Raw genomic sequence first — 13,507 nt, forward strand, 5'->3', positions numbered from 1 at the left:
TAATGTTGGTTGGACTTCCCTGGCTCTAAGAAGGGAGCAACACTGTATATTGTTTATTTTTAAGGCACTACTGAAAAAACTACCATTCTACTTATCGAGCCTAGTGAGCTTCAGATCTTTTAACTTTCCAACTGGTTCATATAACCCACTGGCTCTTAGATATAATAATATAATATCATATAACCCACTGGCTCTAAATATCCCTGCTGTTAAAACGGAGGTTGGGAAATTTGCTTTTGTTTATTTTGCTCCTTTTAAATGGAATAGTTTACTGTCACGGCTTCAGTTGGATACACTGATTCCTTTTAATCATTTTAAAGACATTCTTATTAATCTTATGATTTCTGAATGTGTATGTACTCATTGAATTTATTGTGCTTCTGTTGATTATATATTATTATGGATATGTAGTGTAATGTGTTAAATTGTATTTGTACTGTAATCAGGGCGCCATTGGAAATGAGAGCTTGCTCTCAATTGGCCCTCCCTGAATAAATAAAGGTGAAATGAAAATGAAAAATAAAAGACAAGATTGGTCAAACCTTGGAGAGGTCTCTGAAGTTGCCAGGTAGCGTTAGATCCAGCTCCTCTGAGTCATAGTTGGTCAGGACCCAGGGGAAGATGGGGTACTGGTTCAGATCATTATAGGTCCTCCCTGCATGGAACGGAAGACGGATGTGAGGAAGGAAATGCTATTATTCTATTCTAGTCGTGTCATTAAAAATGAAAAATGAAGCAAACAGACAAAAACTGCAGTTCCTCGAATGGCCACTTGATGCTGATTAGAAAAGTGAGCTAATACTCATTGACATGCATGTTAAAATGCCCAACTTGTTTGCAGCCTGCCATTTATTTAACTAATAGAAATTAACCCTCAAATTGCTCATCTTCTCAAGTCTGTTTCTTGCACATCTGCACATTGCACTTTTTACCTTTACTAGGTATTAACTCTCCATTTAGGGGTATCAGCTCTGCAACCAACATGTGTCAGTGATTTTATATATGCGTATGGCGTTTCTTTGAACTGTGTTTTATTAGATATTTATTGGGTCTTATTATGTTATCGTTGTGTACCTTGTCTTGTGTGTCCTGCTGCAAAACAAATCTCCCTTCAAGGGACTAATAAAGTGATTCTGATTCTGATTCTGATAGTATAAAAAAAAAAAAGCAAAAACATTTTTTTGGGCTCTATAATAATTCTTTCCTATTCATGATAACTCGTCATCACCAATTACCTCATGTATAAACCCAAACCAACGAAGACAACATGTATAGCTGTTTCAAAATATCTATAAATAGGTGGATGTTTTCTTGTACATAAACATAAAAATGCAAATGTTTGACTGCAGTAATTATTTTGAATTTATTACCAATTTATTGTTATTATCTTGGCTATATTTTTGTATGTATATGAAAAAGGTTAATCATATTCAGATCTTCCAGGTTCTTTTTCTGGTCTCTTCTGTTCAGTCTTTTTATACTTTTCTCTGCATGCGCATGGAGAGAACTACAAACAAGTATCACAATATTTTTCTGTGCAGTTATTTTTGATCAGCTGGAGCTGTCAGAGCAACTAAATAAGGTCACATTATCAAATCTTCACAGCAAATAAACCACAAAGTGTCGACATCACAGAGTGGAAAAGAAACAGGAAGGCGACATTAGACAATAATGACTAATGACCACGTAATGATCCATATATTATTCAGAGGCTCACATTCACAATAACACACTTATCAGAATGTAGCTGATGAAATATGATCCAACCTGCGATAGTGTTGAGGAACATGAGGTACTCAAAGTTGGAGATCTCTCTCCGCTGCCAGCGCTGCGTCATGTTGGACGACTTGAAGAGCTGACGGGGCGTGGCCAAGGAAATCCGCCTGGGACACAAACAAACAAACAAACAAACAAACAAACAAACATTATTAGCATCAAGCCAGGAAGAAATTCCTCTCCAGCTCAGATGATTATAAATGTGCTCCCACCTGGCCTGTGGCAGGCCGTAGCTCGTTCCTACTCCGACCCGCGGCAGACTGTAGACCACCCGTTTGACCGTCGCCTGGTCGGGGAAGTTAAACATCACCGACGCTGCAGAGAGGAAGAGATGACATACAGTTAGCCTGGAAACTACACTACCGGTCAAAAGTTTTAGAACACCCCAATTTTTCCAGTTTTTTATTGAAATTCAAGCAGTTCAAGTCAAATGAACAGCTTGAAAGGGTCCAAAGGTAAGTGGTGAACTGCCAGAGGTAAATAAAAAAAGGTAAGCTTAACCAAAACTGGAAAATAATGTACATTTCAGAATTATACAAGTAGGCCTTTTTCAGGGAACAAGAAATGGGTTAACAACTTAACTCTATGGAGTCTTGGGCTATTTTGTCCATTTTTTAATTCTTTTCATGTCTTTGTAAGTCATTTTGTGTCTTTTTTTTAGTCCTTTAGTCCAACATAAAATGTGATTTTGAATCTTTTTTTTACTTTCAAAACACTATCATGCTCAATAAAGAATTTTAAATGTTGCAAATGTGCATTAATTTCAGAGTACACTGAGACATTAAACTGCATCATTTTCAATTAAATTCTGGAAAAGTTGGTGTGTTCTAAAACTTTTGACCGGTAGTGTATAATACAGTCATTTTTTGTAAATAGAGCATATTACTGTCTGAAAGACAAATTAATTAAGCGCTGTCTTCACTGTAACCTCAGTCATTTTAATAAACCATATACTGAATGAGTTAGTTAAGTAAAATACAGCCATTAAAAAAATGTATGACTTAGAAAATATCACATATATCATATATTTTATGGGAAACGGCAGGCTACCTACAAATTTTGCCCAGAATGCATTGTTTTCTACAGTATAATACCTTTTTAATGGAAAAAAGTATGTTACTGTCACAATTTGTCTGTTTTCTTGCAGCAGTTTGTTACAGTGTAGTGCTGAACTGGTCCAGTGTCTATAAGAATGTTAATAAGTAAGAAGAGATTGTCAGACTCACTCCTGTTGGCCATGAAGACCTCCAGGCCGGTGTTCTGCAGCAGGTACCGTCTGGAGAACACGGCTCGGATCTCACTGAACATCCATTTACCGTGCAGACCCTCAGAGTAGGCCAGGACCTGCGGAGGTAGGACATCCTTTAAAAAAAACAAGTTTTAGCATAAAGAAATGCAAATCAATTTCAAATTACCAATGGCTAAATACAACGTGACTTCTAAAAAAACAGCTGAAATATAAATACATGCACAATGTGATACGGAATGTGAAAACTAGCTAATATTTTCTGACATTTATTCAATTTAAAACCGTACAAAGACAATATATTGAAACTCTTAAACCCCACCAGCCTAATGTGGTTCTGTTGTGTTTCAACGACATGTTAAACACGAAACACGAAGCCTCATGCATGGATTTTGTCCTTACAGCTTATCTGTTATAATAATATATAATAGTCTGATATAATAACCTGAATCTGAAGCCTTTCCTCACCCTGAACCTACATGAGCAGCTGGCTTTTAAGAGGTTCAAACGTATAAACTCTTGTATTATAAATATATTTTTTAAATCTCTTCTTAAAACCCACCTCTTCTCGTTGGCTTTTAACACCACGTAGAGTGTTGATTTTATGATTTTTTGTTTTTATTGTATTCAGGCATATTTTATTTTGTGCGGGCAGTACATTTTACATTTTATTTTATTTATTTTTATCCCATTTTTAATTTATTTTATCTTATTGCATCTTACTGATCTATTGTTTACTACATCTCTTTGTATTGTGTTATGTATTTATTGTTTGTGCAGCACTTTGGAAACCTTGTGTTTGCTAAAATTGTGCTATATAAATAAAGTGGATTGGATTGGATATAAAACTCTGAATTTTGAATTTGAGGCTGTCCACGGTGTGGACTAGATTTTGCAGAGGTGCCCTCGAGCAAGGCACCAAACCCCTCACTGCTCGGGGATCCATCATCTCTCCATATTTGTGCATATTTGTGTGTAAATAAAGTAAAATATCAATGGATGTTTTATGCCTCTTCCAACCAGTCAAGTTGGCGTTTACATCCATGACTCATATTTCAGATAAAGGGAAGAATTTGAAAGGATTTAATAAAAACGTATTGGGTATATTTTGATCAATATAATCACCAGTCTTATGGTATGTGGCACCAAATCAGTATCTGACCAAATGTGAAACATGGTCTCTATCTTCTGTTCCTGAGTTATAGTGCTGAATAAAAGAGAAATGGTTTTGCAGAACATTTTGTGAAGTCACAGACTTTTGACCAAATTTGAAGAAATTCCCTGGAGGAGTTCCTGAGACATTGGGTTCAGATGGACGGACGACCCAAAAACACAATTTTTTTCAACCTTATTGTTATTTTCCTTATGCTTTTTTCTACTTATTTGCCTAGATGTTTATTCAAATGTACATGTTTCTATTAACTCCTGCAGTAAAGTATACAGAATAAACAACAACAGGCCTGCAGCCTCCAGCTCCCACATGCACAAATACACTACAAAAGTTCAAAAAAGTTTTAGAACACCCCAATTTTTCCAGTTTTTTATTGAAATTCAAGCAGTTCAAGTCAAATGAACAGCTTGAAAGGGTCCAAAGGTAAGTGGTGAACTGCCAGAGGTAAATAAAAAAAGGTAAGCTGAACCAAAACTGGAAAATAATGTACATTTCAGAATTATACAAGTAGGCCTTTTTCAGGGAACAAGAAATGGGTTAACAACTTAACTCTATGGAGTCTTGGGCTATTTTGTCCATTTTTTTTATTATTTTCATGTCATGTCATGTCATTTTTGTAAGTCATTTTGTGTCTTTTTTTGGTCATTTTGTGTCTTTTTTTTGTCATTTTGTGTCTTTTTTTAGTCATTTTGTGTCTTCTGGTGTCTTTTTTTGTCATTTTGTGTCTTTTATTGTCATTTTGTGTCTTTTTTTGGTCATTTTGTGTCTTTTTTTGTCATTTTGTGTCTTTTTTTTAGTCATTTTGTGTCTTTTGGTGTCTTTCTTGTCATTTTGTGTCTTTTTTTTAGTCATTTTGTGTCTTTTGGTGTCATTTTTTGGTCATTTTGTGTCTTTTTTTAGTCCTTTAGTCCAACATAAAATGTGATTTTGAATCTTTTTTTTACTTTCAAAACACTATCATGCTCAATAAAGAATTTCAAATTTTGCAAATGTGCATTAATTTCAGAGTACACTGAGACATTAAACTGCATCATTTTCAATTAAATTCTGGAAAAGTTGGTGTGTTCTAAAACTTTTGACCAGTAGTGTAGATGAAAATAAGATCCCCCACTAGGACAAACAGGTACTTTATCATGATTATTTCTGTAAAGAAGGTCAGCCTGTACTTACTTTAGCGTCAGTCGTCTTGAACGTTGGATCCTCTTCGTCCACCTCGAAGTAGATCTCCGTGGTGGTGATGGACAGCGTGCCGCGGGCCACCACCACCGGAGCCACCAGCTGGGCCGGGGTACTCAGCACCACGGGGCCTGGGGGGCAGATACAATATATTATTATTATTATTCATAGTACTGCTCACATTAAAAACACACACATCAGGTGATTTAACACATTTAATTAAAAGCCGTTATGCTGTTATAGAGCAATTTCATGTTAGTTAAGATTGATTATTTATTTGCTTCTTCACTCAAACAACATCTGTCAGACAGTCAGGTGATTAAATTCAGTCTTGCATCAGTTTTTTTGAGTAAATTATGATTCATGATTAACTTGAGCAGGATAAATCAGCCGGATGGTTAGTGCAGCTGCAAAAACTCTCAGGTGACTTGCCTTTGGAGGTAAAAAGTCTCGGACGGAAACGTACTAAAAACAGAAGTCATAGAAAGTTTACTGTTCAGGCATAGAGGGGACTGTGTGTGTGTGTGTGTGTGTGTGTGTGTTGTGTGTTCTTGTACTTCCTACATAGTGAGGACCGGAACATGTTTTTAACCAACAGAGTGAGGACATTTTTGCAAAGTGAGGACATTTTGCCGGTCCTCACTTCTTTAAAGGCTTTTTTGAGATTCCAGACTTTGTTTTAAGGGTTAAAGGTTACATGACAATGATAATTACCTGAAAGTGTATTTTGTGGTTACAAAACTAACTAAAACTAACTAAAATTATCGTAAAAAATTTCTTTAGTTTTGGTCTTTGTCAACCTTTTTCAAAAATAATTAAGATGGATAAGACGAAGGAAATAAAGGCTAAATTTACTGTGAAAAAAAACTAAAACTAATGAAAACTAAAGCATTTCAAAAAAATAAAAACTAAACTAAAACTAGCTAACTCACTCTAAAAACTCATTAAAACTAACTGAATTTGAAAACAAAAATTCACAACAAAATTAAAACTAAAACTAATGAAAAATCCAAAACTATTATAACCTTGCCAGGGAATTCACTGTTCCAATGAGGGTCCTCACAAAGATAGAAGTACAAGAATGTGTGTGTGTGTGTGTGTGTGTGTGTGTGTGTCTCACCAGCGAGGTTGTCGATCTCTTTCTCCTGCAGCAGGCTGACAGCATCATCGTCTCCCTCCAGCATTAGCTCCGCCTCCGGGTTCTGGGTGACCACCGATTGGCTGCGGAAGGTTTTCTTGGACTTGAGCCCCTCCTCGTCCTCCTCTGTAGCTGTGTGTGTCGTCAAGCGTGCATATGAGTGTATGAAATCAGCAGATATTGACAGACGTGTTTTAGGGGTGTGCCATATCGTATCGTTCACGATAATATCGGGATATTTTTTTTATGGTTAAAAAAAAATGCATATCATGATATTGGAAACGTTTCTACTTCTTGATGTCGTGGTTAAAGTTGTTTTAATCACAAAAAACTACTTACTTCCTGTCACTAAACCCATGCAGCTTTCAAAATAAGAGTGTTAAGACAATCCACCACAGAATTTACAAGAAGACTGTCAAAATAAGATGCCTTAAATAAAACATACAATTACCTTTATTCTCCTTTATAAAATTTCATTAAAATATGCCCCCGGAACCCCTAAAGCAGGGGTCTCAAACTCGCGGCCCGCGGGCCAATTGCGGCCCTCGTCACGATATTTTGTGGCCCCCACCTTGATATGAAAGTTTAATGTGAGTTTTATATGAATGGCACTTGGGTTTTTTTGTTGTAATTGTGTCTCTTTTTTAAAAATAATTCTTGTCTTTTTTGGTAATTCTGTGTCTTTTTTTGGTCATTTTGTTTCTTCTTTAAGTAAATTAGTTTTTTTCTGTCATTTTGTGTCTTTTTTCTGTCATTTTGTGTCTCTTTTGGGTCATTTTGTGTCTTTTTTAAATCATTTTGTCTTTTTTGGTCACTTTGTGTCTTTTTTAAGTAATTTTGTGTCTTTTTTTTTGGTCGTTTTGTGTCTTTTTAAAATAATTTAGGTCTTTTTCTGTCATTTTGTGTCTTTTTTCTGTCATTTTGATACTGCTTCCAGCGGTCCCCAGGTAATTTGAGTTTGAGACCCCTGCCCTAAAGGGTTATTTTTATTATTTGCTCATACTCAAGAGTCAAGAGTAATTTTTTTTTGTATTTGGCAACTGTTGAGATTTGCACTTCAAACTACATTTTAGATTTGTAATTATTTATACAGACTACAAAAAAAATCATATTTTCTATCTTTTTAAGTATTTCCTAATATCGTCAAGAATATCGTTATCGCAAAAATAGCCTGAAATATCGTGATATTCTTTTAGGGCCATATCGCCCAGCCCAGACGTGTTCACATATGAACAGTAACTCACCGTACTCCTCCAGAGCTTTGAGCGCCACGTCAGCGTGAGTGGATCCTGAAGCGTTTCGTACAAATCTCCTTCTCCTCCTCAGGTCGTCCTCCCAGTAGTCCAGACGCCAGAAGTCATGTAACTGGCTGGAAAAGACCAAGAAACAGGAGGAACAAAGATGAGTCATATATGTGGAGGGGAGCAAGCAAAGGAGATCTTTTCACAATAAAGTTGGAGCCAAAGTTACAGGTGACATTTACACTAGCAGCCTGCAGAACTAATTGCCTGCAGAGTCAAAAGGTTCCTGTTTATTGACTGTGGAGGAGATCGGACTACTTTACAACTCTGCAGAGAGAAAATACATTAAACACACGCCAGAACTCTCTAAAAAGTCATTATAGTGAGAAACTTTCTTGAAATGATGACAAAAAGAGACCTAATATATATATATATATATATATGTGTATATATATGTGTACATATATGTGTTTATATATATACACGTATATATATATATATATATACACATATATGTACACATATATATACATACATATATATATATACACATATATGTACACATATATATACATATATATATATATATATATACACACATATATGTACACATATATATATACATATATAAATATATATATACACACACACACATATATACACATATATGTACACATATATATACATACATATATAAATATATATATATACACACACACACACATATATACATATACATATGTATATATATATATACACACATATATACATATATATACACACACATATATATGTATATATATACACATATGTACACATATATATATATATACATACATATATAAATATATATATACACACACACACATATATATATATACACACACATATATATACATATATACACATATATATGTGTGTGTGTATATATATTTACATATATTTTTTTGCTAAATATTCTCATTTTAATGACCTACAGTATCATTTTTTAAATCTTTTTTTTCCCCTTTCACTGGCAGAACTTTAAACATGCAGGTGTGATAGAAATGTTCAACGAGCATGGAGCTAAATGCTAACTAACTTTAAGAATATAATTGAGGTCAGAGCATTTCAGATGCAATTTAATTAAATTTAGATTATCATCTGAGTGCAAAACGTGTTTATTAGCAGCGTGCATGTGGTGATGATCAGTTAATCAACAGTGACATGAAGGAGACAGCCTTCAGATGCTGCACGTCCACAAATTAAATCACATGTTCATCCACAAGTCTGCAGGCAGAGCTGGATAACAGCCATCATTGCTGCAGCGTGTTACGCTGCTACACTGCAAAAAGCCAGCTCTCAAAAACAAGGAAAAAAGTATAAAAATGAGGTGTATTTTGCTTAAAAATAGCGAAATTATCTGCCAATGGAACAAGAAAATTTGGCTTGTCAAGACTTTCCAAAACAAGTAAAAATATCTAATCACAATGAACCCACACATACCTTATACACATAACTCATAACAAGTGCATTTTTCTTGATTCTAGTGAAATACACGTGACCTATTTTCTCAATATGTTGAAAAATATTCTTGAATTAATAATAAGTAAATGCTAGAGCCATCATCTGGACATAATGATATGCACAGGCATTATGTTTCTTGAAACCAGCAAAGTCAGAGTAAAAACTAGTGAACTTTTCTTGATACAGCTACAAATATTTTTATCTGTATGTAGAATATTTTTCTTAAAATTCTTGAAATAAGGCAAAAGCCTTGGAATCTTTATATCAAACAAGTGAAACAGTCTAAAATAAAAACTGCTTACTTAGAAGAAATATCTCATCGGACAAAAAATAAGCATATACCCCCTTGATCTAAGATATTTCATCTTACTTAGATTTCAGTTTTTGCAGTGTACCGTGTGAGGACTGTGCTGAAGGTAATGTATGATAAATTATGATAAATCAGACCTGATTGCTTCATGAAGCCGGCTTCACACGGACATGTCATCTTTTATAAACGTCTGTATTTTAGCAACGATCATATCCACGACTGGAAACAGAATGTCTGAGCCTGTTTCACCAATTCAAGGTGTAAATTATGCTACTTATACACAAATAAACCAATCAAACAGAGTGAAATGTGTCATAGTGAGATGGTCCACACATTAAATAACTCGGGCCGTTTTCTCATTTTAATGCGAGAAATGTTCCACTAATTCAGTCGATGTAACTCTGTCTGGTGGAGAACACGATCTGAAAATGTCCCTGAGGGCACCACAGTCCATAGAGACTTTTAAAAAAGGACTAAAAACATTCCTTTTTAGCAAAACCTTTGGTTCCTCCCATCTAGATGTTTTTTAGATTATGTATGCATGTTTTCTGTTTTTAGCTGTTTTCTTTTTTTTTAATCCTTTTTATAATTAGAATGTTATGCTTTTAACCTGTAGCACTTTGAGATTTCCTGAAATGTAAAGTGCATTACAAATAAAATGTATTAATATTATTTTATTATTAAAACGTCCCTGAGTTTAATCTTAATCTCGCTCCTCATCTCACCTCTGTGACATCGTCCCCCACGCTCCGTGCTTATTGGTCAGGATGTTGAGGATCTTCTGCTTCAGCTGGTTGGCGGTCACGTGATCTCTGTGCTTGGCGGCGCTGATCAGGTGGTCGCACATCTTCTCCTCCTCTCTCCGGTCTGCCGCGTACTGGGCACAGTTAGACTGCAGGAGAGAAGGAGGAGAGAATGAGGTGAGAAGGAGGTGAAACAGGAGAAAAAAAGAGGAGACAGCTGCTGTACGGTGTGTCCTCCTGAGCACAGAAAATCACTCTGAATGCACTGATGGTGAGAACTAATTTACCAAAATAAAAGCCTTTTCTGGTGATCAGTCGGACTGAACTCAATAGTTTCATAATGTTGACGTTCGAATACAAAACAACGTTTGAAGGCTGTGCAGCTTCTTTCTTTTTTTTTAGTCTATTCATTCTGTTTAAACCAGATATTTCTGCACAGCTGCATGAACAAATATCATCAGAATTATTAGATAGCATTAAAAGCTGCATAGGATATTTTCTGTGATGCAAATATTTCCAGCGCTGTAAAGCCCAAAATCAAGATTTACTGGAAAAAATAGATGTAATAATTCCCCAAAATACTGGAAAATGTTTTAATCTAAGGACATATTGTGCTTCAGTTCATATTTGCAGGTGTTTACCCCTTAGAGATCGGCAAATTTTCGAGTTTTTACCTCAAACTCGGCGTGTTTGTGCACGTCCTCCGCTCGCTGTCTGTTCAGGATGAACTCTGCTTCGTTAGCGACACGAACGATATGATCCTTCATGGCGTGACACAGAAGTCTGAGTGAAGGAGTGAAGAGAGAGATTAGAGAAAAATCATATTCTCAGGTCTGTATGTATATTTATCTTTTTAAATGTACTTTAATTGTGTATAACGCAGGCAGTTTGGAGTAAAAACAAAGCAGATTACAGGCTCTGAGAATGAAGCAGCACAAATCAACTGTAGACTTAATTGCCCTGTAATGATTGCACTTCCTGCTCACACACGGGGCACCATGCACTTATCTTGGCGAGGGTCTCATTAGGGCTCCAGCTGCCCATTAGTTGTTCAGCACTGATAACAGTGTTGCTGTTAATGTGAGAATCAAAGGGAATTATCCAGGCTGATAATCAGTCTGAGTGATGGATTACCTTCCCTCGTTGATCAGCTCGATGAAGGCCAGCCCAGCGTTCTTCTGGATGGAGTTCTGCCACTCCTGAGTGAAGAGATGCATCAAAGTTATTATGGTGTTGATATGGATTCAACCCACCGGAGAGGAGGCACAATATGTGTGAAGCACAGAACACAGCCAAGGTTATTATAGTTAACAAAAACAAAATAACGAAAACTAAAATTGAAAAAACATTTTCGTTAACTGAAATAAAAATAAAAACTAGAGTTCTTTAAAAAACGATAACTAACTGAAACTGTATTTTGTGGTTACAAAACTAACTAAAACTAACTAAAATTATAGGGAAAATGTCCTTAGTTTTCGTCTTTGTCAACTTTTTTCAGACATAATTCAGTTTTTCTATTTCAACATGCAGGAACACATGGTGAATATGTTTACTGAGACAAAATACAAAACACCCAGAACTGTAAGAATTAATAACCTTATTGGGGCTGAGATGATAAACCAAAGGAAATTAAGGCACATACCCATTACAAAAAAACTAAAACTAACACTAAAACTAATAAAAACTAAACTAAAACTAAGCATTTTCAAAAAATAAAAACTAAACTAAAACTAGCAAACTCACTCTAAAAACTAACTAAAACTAACTGAATTTGAAAACAAAAATTCACAACAAAATTAAAACTAAAACTGATGAAAAATCCAAAACTATTATAACCTTGCACACAACCACTAACTCCAGAATATGGCGGGAAAATCGGACCCGTTTCTTCATCACTCCCAAATTAAAAAGTAAACAAACAGGCTCCCAGCAGGCTTGCTGGCGTACATGTGGAGAAACGGAGGCAAATCATACACATATATTTTCTGGGGATGTCAGAAACTTAACCCGTTTTGGGGAAATGTACACAAAATAATTAAAGATATCCTGGATTATACAATACCTAGAGAATGTTGTGGTTATGTACCTTGGGAATTTGAATCATTATGTCCTGGTCAAAGACAGATATTTAATAAAAATACTACTGGTCACATGTAAAAAAAAACAATAACAAGAAGATGGTATAAGGTGGAGCCAGAAGCTGTGAATGAAATCATTAGAGAAATCCATGACTAGAGAGAAGTTTCAAGACTGTGTGGAGGTTCGAAATGAAATTTGAGCGCGCAAGGCAGTACTGGTATACCCAGGCTATGGTTTTGGTGTTTTAAAGGGTCAGATTGGATTCACCAAAGACAGACGAACCAAACCAACCCACTGAGGCAGAGCTAGACCAGAAGCTCCTGTGCTCTGAAAGGTAAAACTACTGTTTGTGTCTGAGCATGGGTGGCTTTAACAGGACCAGTTGTTGTCTGACAGCAAGGATCAAGCGGGAGGATAGTCTAATTATAGCGTAACCTGATATTTATTTTAGGAGGCTTAAATATGCTTAGTACTTAGTGCTGTAGGTAATACAACCCCACTGCAAAACATCTGAACTATCCTTTTACACAGTAGTTCTCAACCTTTTTGAGTCGCGACCCCCAATTTAACATGCATGTTGTCCCCGACCCCCTCACTGAACACAATCTCACACGCACAGTTCAGATCACCCGAAAAGGAAACAAACTGACCAAAAAAAGGAAACAAAATGACCAAAAAAGACACAAATTGACCACAAAATTACCAAAAAAGACACAAATCGACCACAAAATGAACAAAAAAGACACAAATCGACCACAAAATTATCAAAAAAGACACAAAATGACCAAAAAAAGACACAAAATGACCAAAAAAGACACAAATTGACCACAAAATGACCAAAAAAGACACAAATCGACCACAAAATTATCAAAAAAGACACAAAATGACCAAAAAAAGACACAAAATGACCAAAAAAGACACAAATTGACCACAAAATGATAAAAAAAAGACACAAAATGACCAAAAAAGACACAAATTGACCTCAAAATGACCAAAAAAGACACAAATCGACCACAAAATGATCAGAAAAGACACAAAATTACCCCAAAAAGACACAAAATTACCAAAAAAGACACAAATTGACCACAGAATGATAAAAAAAAAGACACAAAATGAACAAA

At 35.5% G+C, this 13,507-nt stretch overlaps 1 protein-coding gene across 3 annotated transcripts in view; it reads right to left on the bottom strand.

Moving 5' to 3' along the window:
• The window catches only part of nbeaa (neurobeachin a), a 182,056-nt gene that overhangs the window by 13,741 nt on the left and 154,808 nt on the right, over positions 1-13,507 (bottom strand). For 2 of the 3 annotated variants that reach the window (XM_059351421.1, XM_059351419.1), the window contains 10 exons: positions 11,442-11,506; positions 10,982-11,090; positions 10,290-10,456; positions 7,752-7,876; positions 6,490-6,639; positions 5,364-5,500; positions 3,003-3,138; positions 1,989-2,091; positions 1,768-1,883; positions 543-655 (listed from right to left, as the gene is read on the bottom strand). In XM_059351421.1, coding sequence (XP_059207404.1) covers positions 543-655; positions 1,768-1,883; positions 1,989-2,091; positions 3,003-3,138; positions 5,364-5,500; positions 6,490-6,639; positions 7,752-7,876; positions 10,290-10,456; positions 10,982-11,090; positions 11,442-11,506 — 1,221 coding nt within the window. The remainder of the gene's footprint in view (positions 1-542; positions 656-1,767; positions 1,884-1,988; positions 2,092-3,002; positions 3,139-5,363; positions 5,501-6,489; positions 6,640-7,751; positions 7,877-10,289; positions 10,457-10,981; positions 11,091-11,441; positions 11,507-13,507) is intronic. The other variant, XM_059351420.1, reaches the window with a different exon arrangement.

This window comes from Centropristis striata, chromosome 15 (genome assembly GCF_030273125.1).
Source record: "Centropristis striata isolate RG_2023a ecotype Rhode Island chromosome 15, C.striata_1.0, whole genome shotgun sequence".
Classification (NCBI taxonomy): domain Eukaryota; kingdom Metazoa; phylum Chordata; class Actinopteri; order Perciformes; family Serranidae; genus Centropristis; species Centropristis striata.